Below are 7,863 nucleotides of genomic sequence, written 5' to 3'. Positions count from 1 at the left end.
GGCGCAGCTGCAGTGCGCGGCCGGGAGGCGGGCGGGGATGCGCGGCGCGGGTCGCTGCCCTTCTTCTTCCTTATTATTTGTTTTAAACACGCTGCGGCCGCGATTCTTCCGGTGAACCGGCGCTGTCTGAAGGAGTTGAGCTTTCCCAGTGACAGATTAAATACCGACGGGGGTGTTTGCTTGGCGGTTTCTGTTTTGCGGCTGCACAGATCCCTTGCTGATGTCTGAATCTTGCCCCTAGACCTCTCTGCCGTAGAGAAAGTTTTACCTTCTCTGTGTAGTAAACGGCATTTTTGGCCGTGTATTATGCTTAGCACCCTTCCCAGATGCCGAAGCTTTGCCTGTGTGTGTGTGTGGTGGACCCCATGAGAAAGTTCCCTAAAATACCTGAAAAACACCCCTTCCGAAGGAAACGGGTAAAATCACTATTAAGCAACAGAACAGAGAACTGCACGTTGTTTTCTTTGCTAATGCGAAAGAGTAAATTGCTGTGGCTGCTGATTCTGCTGCAGGCTCCATACTTGTTATTTTTAAGGTGTGCTTTTGGAAAACTGCGTCTCCGTCTTACAAGAAGCAGGAGGGGTGTATGATGATTATAACCTTTCAGAAAGGCAAGCTGGAAATAAAAATTTTCCATGAGCAGGAAAATTTTTCTCTCTGAAAAGTCTATAATCAAACCCTGAAATTCATGCTCAGACATGTTATTTATGCTTCCGGTAATTTTGATGGCTTGCTCGTCTAGCACAGCAGTAAAAGATGGTATCAGTTATTTTTCAGTGGTGCTCTCAAGGGGTTTTCTTGGGGGAGGGATGGGGGGCTGCTCTCCCTGGGGGCTTGAGGAGGCGGCGGGGGTGAGGTTGGTGGTTTGAGAGCACTCAGAGCAGTTCTGGCTGACTGGGTCTGTGGGGAAATGCTGTGGAGTGTCCCATGTGAGGCACTGGCAAGACAACACGGCTGGAAGGCAAGCTGTTCTGGTTGTGTTGTAGCTGTTGCTGTAAAAATGAAAATAGGTAACCTTTGTTATCTTTCCTTTGCAACCCTTAATGAAGCAAAAGACAAAACCTTCAAAGACTGCTTTTAGGGAAAACCATAAAGGTATTGTAAAAGTTAAAAAAAAAAATTAAAAAAAATAAAAATATGGACCACAAGCTTTTAAGAGAATCCTATTGGCTTTTTGGTGTTTTCTTTTTAGGCAGGTAGGCTGATCCAACAAATGGTTAAATAACTATGTTATCAATGAAGATCTAAAAAGATCAAATCAGTGTTCTAAGAAAGATGCCAACTTTTAAATTACCTTAAATGTGAAATTTTGAAAAAACTGAGCAAATGGTCAAACCACAGTCTGGATTGTTACACGGGCAGTTTATGCATTTTGCAGCTCACAGTGGTAAGCAGGCATCTTCCTGGTGGCTGAAGTGTTTTGGCGTATCGCATCTTAAAAAAAGAAAACCAGCAAAAAAACCCTCAGAAATGGCATTTGGCACACGTCTCGCTAAATCCAAATGCCTGTGGTTAAAGATTACCCAAATATGTAGAAAGTAATTTTTGTTTGTCTGACTCAATAAATATGGCTTTCACTGGTTTCCATCTCTGGTAATTTTTTTCAGACTGACTTCCCCTTTCAGCAGCTGCCCTGCTCATTATTGGGTTTTGATCACATCTAATTGCAGGTGACATTCAAGACTGAGGTTTAATGTTTTTCATCCTTACCCTTCTGTAAAAATGCTGGTTAATCTTATCAGTCAGTTTTACTGCAGTTTTATAAGTGTTTTCTGTGGAGAACTTCAAAATAAAAGGCTAGACAAAAGAAAAAGTAAATTTGAATTATTTTTTTTAAGGCCCTAAAATAATATTTGGTTTATAATGCAGACAGGCTACCTAAAATGTATCAATTTCCATGAGAGACTTAAGAATAAACCTAAACACAATGAATGAAGGGGTTTGGTTTAGGTTCTTTCCTAGGAGAACAGAGAGAACAGTTTACTAAATAAACCAACACGGAGTTCTGTACACTTTTTCACATTTGAAATTTGGAAATTAAAAGAACGTCATTCCAGTAGGTTTTGGACTCTAAAAGAGCAGCATGTTATTAAATATAAAACACTTACCAAATGTGTAAAACACATTATCAAATGTTGTTGAAGCTAGAAATTTAAATGTTGCTTTAAATCATCTTGTGAGCATCAACTTTGTTGAAATTTTATATGAAAGCAAAAGGTAAAAATGGATTAATTTTACAGAAGTACGCGTAACTAAATCGTGTTGTTACTCTCTTCCTTCACCTTGCAGATGAAGAGAAAGTTGGACCATGGCTCCGAGGTCCGTTCTTTCTCTCTGGGAAAGAAACCCTGCAAAGTCTCAGAATACACAAGGTAATTAAATGCAATAACAGATCACTGGACCCTGATTCTTGTGTATAGCCCATCTTTCCAATTGCTAAGCCTGATTCATGGCTCTTTTTAATGTCAAAGCACTATAAAGCGAAGAAGGAGTGGTATCAGCATTCGTATATAGCTCAGCTAATTTAAATTATGTGAACTGGAGATGAGTTTTAATGAAGTAGCCAGACTTGCATTTCTTCCGTTGAGGTTTGTCTTTCATTCTAAATATAGCACGCCCATTTACTTAGAGAATTTTTGAGGGCTGAAGCATTACTGGAAATAAAATCAATCAGATTTTTAAAAAGGGACATAATGATAAACCCTAAGACTATTACAAACTGTGATCAAATGTATCACTTTGCTATGGTAACAGGAATGAGAGAATGGAAATTTATGTAGGCAGGGCAGACCATCTGATCTTAACAGGAACACATACATCCTTGTTATCCATAATATGAAATTATTGCAGGTTGTAGTCTCCTTCCTTACGACTCCTAAACAGTATCAGGTCGCACAGATAACTGCTGCTGTTCCACTTTTATGCTTTCTGGGGTAAAGCATGCTGAACATGAGAAGCAGTGGTAGAGTAGGGCCCTGCACCCACTCCTTGCAGCTGCAGTTCTTACTGCAGAGTTGCAGTAAGAGTTGTGCTCTGGTGCCACGCTGCTTCCCATCCTGTCTGAATTTACACCATTTTACATTTTTTCCCCCTAACAAGAAGCATCAGCCCTCCCACAAGCATTGCGCTTGCCTCCCAAAACTGGCTGGGAATGTTACTTCTCCTGAATATGCTGTAGTAGTGTTGAGTCACTGATCGATCTTTCAGAAGGAACTTAAATTTTATTTATCTTCCAATAAGGGGTTTGTCAGGTGATGACTGAACAGTTAGTATAAGGAAACAGGCTCCCGGGTTTCTTTTCAGATGTGTAAATGCTGCAGCAGAGAAAAAGAGGTGATGTCTTGCTGCTGAGAAGCGTGTGTTTCGGTCTCCATGTTCCCCTTGAGTTGGTAGCTTCTCTGTGTTGCTGAGTCAGTCTAATGGAAGAGCATTCCTGTTGGCCTCCAGTTCTTCAGGTGTCACACTGTTCTCTGTCCTCCCCTAAAAGTAAACAGTTCAGCATCAAAACAGGTGCACTTTTTGTCAAGTGTATGTTTCAGATTCAGAGGAACTGCTGAACTTGTTCAGCTTCCACAGAAACCTGTCTGGCTGTTTCAGGGGAATGAAGCATATAGGGAAAATAAAGCACGAACAAAAATCTTGTGGTTTAATCTCAGGTCAAAAGAAAGAGGCTTTTAGATCCTGTTTTGGATAACTGTTTTTGATCAAGAACCAGTTTACAACAGAAGAAATTAAAGTGTAACTGTTCTACTGGGGCAAGCTCAAAGCTATGTATTGCTTACATCCAGTATAAGCCAATTTTAAGAGCCTTATTTTGGATCTAAAATGATAGGCCTTCTGCTGGATCACTATACAAGTGATGAGAATGAGTAAGCTGTAAAACCAAGTTTTATTTTAAAAATACTTTCAGTTGTCATTGCTTGGATTTTGGGTCATTTTTGGTGTAAAAGAATCCTTAGATACCATCCAATTCACTCTATTTTAAATGGATCTTATTTAATTTAAAAATATTTAGACCAATTATGCAGTTCGCGTGTCACTTGTTTTCATTTTCCCTATGATCAAACACTCTTTAAAATTGACAGGCCTAATGAACTTTTTTCGCATATAACAGGTAGAACCAGCAAACAAATGTCGTTAAGAGGATCCTTCATCTGTGAAGTAGTATTTTTATATCAGCTTCTGTTTCTGTTATTATTCGTAAAATCAACAGTTATAAATAAGCCTATTCAAACAAATCTTTACTTTTCTGTACCAGTTTGCATAAATGTTAGCACATGCTGTGATTGTCCTTCAGAATAAGGAAAAGTAGGGTGAAATATTTGTAGGTTATGATGGGATGAATATTAAAATGAACCTGCCATGCATCATTTGAAGCTGTTCTGTAGCCACTGAAAAGTCAGTAAAACCCTGAAGCTCATACCTACTAAAAAGCTGGATTTATCATACACAAAAGGAAAGGTTTTTTTGGAGTCCCACACTGTATTTAAAATTATCATGCTTGTGCAAACACCACTGGAGTTCCAAATTTCCTGCTAGGGAGTACAACTTTGATATTCTGTGAACGAAGTACTTTACATTATGTTTTTTAAAAAAAAAAGGAAAACCCAGTCAGCTCTATTTCTTTGGACTCCTACAATAACAGCTTAATCCCAGCTCTTTGAAAAGCTCCATCCCATATGAATGAGCTGGGTTTTAACATGTCAGAGTGAAAAATCAAACTGTAATTCAGGGAGCACCTTTGGCTCCTTTTCCCTCTTCACCTCGCACCCTGCCACCCCTTTAATTCCTGTGTCACACCATTAGCACACAAACTTTAAAATACCATGTAGAGTATTTCAAAGCACAATTCCAAACCATTAAGCCATTAGAACTGCTTGATATTAATAGTTCTTTGTCAACAAAATATATTAAGAGCTAAAAATAGATTATATTTTTTTCTGCTTGCAATGAAAGCAGCACTAGCATGTTTCACATCCAGGTGAGACTCTGAACTCTGACGTCCTTCATCACCAGTCAGAAGGCACAAATGCAGCCAAGTAGGAAAGCAAATACACTGGCAAGGAAAGGAATATATAAACCTGCATCTTTATAGACAACCTGCTGGCCAGTTACTGAAGTGGTCATTTTTCAGCCTTGAAAGGTGGTTGCCATTTTCCCCCTACCTGGAGGATTAGTACTGCAGTACAGAAACAGGTGGATTTATAAAAATATGGGAACTGACCTCTTGAGTGACCAGTAGAACAGTTTTTCATTATGCTACTTTTGCATGAAGAGTTTAAGTCGTAGTTGCAATTTCTGTACTAGATTTTTTTTTCTGCAGTAGACCTCTACGTTTTCCTTACATATGACTAGCACTTTTTATTTGTGTTGTAGTACCACAGGGCTGGTGCCATGCTCTGCCACACCTACTACTTTTGGGGACCTGAGGGCAGCCAATGGCCAGGGACAGCAACGTCGCCGTATTACATCTGTGCAGCCACCAACGGGCCTTCAGGAATGGCTGAAAATGTTTCAGGTAAGTGCTTAGAAAAACAAACATCTGAAGCAGAGGTAGAGACAGTCCTCCTCATACAACCCAGAATGTCTCTGTCATTGATCTTGTGTACTGTTGCATTCACTTTAAGGAACTGTGGTTCCCTATTTTAGCTAGTTACTGTAGAGATTCACAAAAAAACACTGCTTTCTCTGGTTTCTTAGTAAAATAACCCTTGCTGTTTAATGCTTTCACATTCTCTGCAAAGTCTGTCCAATGTGTACTGGCTGTGTCTGTGGCCTCAGGCTAACTTGAAACATTTTCACTTGGAGACTAGTAAGCTTTACTGCATGGTTTGCTTCAGTGCAGGTATAGCACTACATTTGTTGTCTAAGAATAGAAAGAAAAGTTTAGCAAAAACAGATTAAAAGGAAACTCAATGTGTATTTTTACTGATCTTTATATACTGAACATGGTGTCAGCCAGTACCTGCATACACAGTTGAATGGAGAAGGGAAGGAGGTTTCTGTGTATTTCCAACAGCCTTCAGCAATGCCTTAAAATTCATCTGACAGAAGAAAAGGTGTGGTATGCACCACTTGCACAGCTCAGAGCTGAAATCTGCAGGGACACCAGTCTGGTAGCACCCAAGCCAATTTTGTGTGCAGTAATACAGACACCGTTTGGGGGAAGCCTCTGTTCCTGTACCATGGAGATCTCTTTATTATATGGTTTTGCTCTGTATTTTTAAGAAGCAGGGATGAGTCCTAGGCAGTGATTTGAAAAATGGAAATATTATGTCTTCAGATCTTGATTAATAAACTGTTACTTCTAAAAACCTTTTCAAAAGGAGTAAGTAACAGAGGCATTGTTTCAGCTACAGTATCAGGCAGATAGAAGAGCAATATTGTAGATACAGTAGTGATCATACAATTTTGCAGGCAGAAGTGTGCTTTTGGCTTGATTCATGCTGCCACATAATACCATTGATCTCAATCACTGTCAGTTCTGAACATTAAAATAATAATGCAGAACTCCTTCCCTCTTTATTTTTACACATTTATAATCTGCTTGCAACAGTGGAAGTTCAGAATTAAGATATTCTTGTACATATAATTCAGTTTCTTAAAAATATTCACATTTAATTATTGTGGTGTATCTTTTTTGAGACTGTTCAAAGAAATACATCTTTTTAACCCCTAATAATTATATTGGAATGGTACTTGGTGTACATGATAACCTAATTCTACATTGTATTTTAACATTTTGTAATGTTAAAGCCTTTGTAGTGACAAAAGCTATTTTGTTATCTACAATGTACAACGTGTATTTTCTCACAGTAGTTTGCTAGTTATCAGTAGTTGCATATGTAAAAAAAAATACTATGAAAGGTTAAGATACTTGAGAGAGTGGTGCAAACATGCTTGAGAGCAGAAGCAATGTTCTCTCAGCTGTTTGGTCAGGGTAAGGAGAGTAATTCTGAAGCCCGTGGAAATTTTGCCTATAGTTAAGGTGTTATTAGTTCAGGGTCCCAAATTCAAGGTTAGTAATGTAGAAAACAGGATTTAATAAGTATAGAGTTAGATACTTCTGCCTTTCCAAAATACATTTCCTAAATGCTGATCTGTAGGAGAGAGAGGCTTCTCTGTCATAACTGGAGATCATCAAGAAGCACTTACCGATCACTTCTGTCACTGGTAGTTTTTATTGTGTTCACAAAAGAGAGGGTCCCTTATTTTAGAACCAAAAGCTTTCAAAGTCACATAGCTGCCTGTCAATGTGACACCTCCTTGGCTAATGCCAAGCTACCTCATTTTCTGTGTGCTTATTTTTCGTGTGTGTTTTACAAAAGGGGTAAGTCTTAGACAAACGATAAAAGCACGTTCTTACAGTAAGGGAAGCTAGCTCTGCCCAAGGGGCAGGATTACATGGCACATGTAGCATCATTCTTGCAATACAAAGTACAGAAAGAGAAATGGAGAGGGTTTTCCTTTATGCACTTTATGCCCATTAAGCCTGCTTAATAGCACTATCTTATTTTATATGAAAATACATTTCCAATTAATTTTAAAGCTAAATTTCCAGAGGCATGATAGCTGGACATATGTATTAAGGTAGCACTCTCCCTTGTCATAGAAGTTGGCAGTAACGAGTGATCTGCAGTTATTTTGAGGTCCCTCATCTGTACATTGGCCTTCACTTGTTCTGCTCGGTTACCTTTTCCAATTAAAATGCAAGAGCACTCCTCAGATCTTAAGAAAACTTAAGATAGCCTTCAGGGGTTCTTGAGAGTTTATTTTGTGTATGTTTCTTCTGCTGTTATGTTTTAGTAGCTGATTTAAGCCTTTTGTTTGAAAGTGACAAAAATCTAATGCAGAAAGGGGAAA

The 7,863-nt window shown here is 38.9% G+C and overlaps 1 protein-coding gene across 2 annotated transcripts in view; it reads left to right on the top strand.

The window, feature by feature from the left end:
- Positions 1 to 7,863, top strand: part of FBXW7 (F-box and WD repeat domain containing 7, E3 ubiquitin protein ligase) — a 104,945-nt gene that overhangs the window by 73,335 nt on the left and 23,747 nt on the right. For both annotated transcript variants that reach the window (XM_009995885.1, XM_009995887.1), the window contains exons 2-3: positions 2,290 to 2,372; positions 5,377 to 5,518. In XM_009995885.1, coding sequence (XP_009994187.1) covers positions 2,290 to 2,372; positions 5,377 to 5,518 — 225 coding nt within the window. The remainder of the gene's footprint in view (positions 1 to 2,289; positions 2,373 to 5,376; positions 5,519 to 7,863) is intronic.

The sequence above is a fragment of the Chaetura pelagica genome, unplaced genomic scaffold, assembly GCF_000747805.2.
Source record: "Chaetura pelagica isolate M959 unplaced genomic scaffold, ChaPel_1.0 scaffold142, whole genome shotgun sequence".
In the NCBI taxonomy this organism is placed as follows: Eukaryota; Metazoa; Chordata; class Aves; order Apodiformes; family Apodidae; genus Chaetura; species Chaetura pelagica.
Note: the sequence above shows the minus strand (reverse complement) of the source record. Positions and strands in the feature narration are given on the sequence as shown.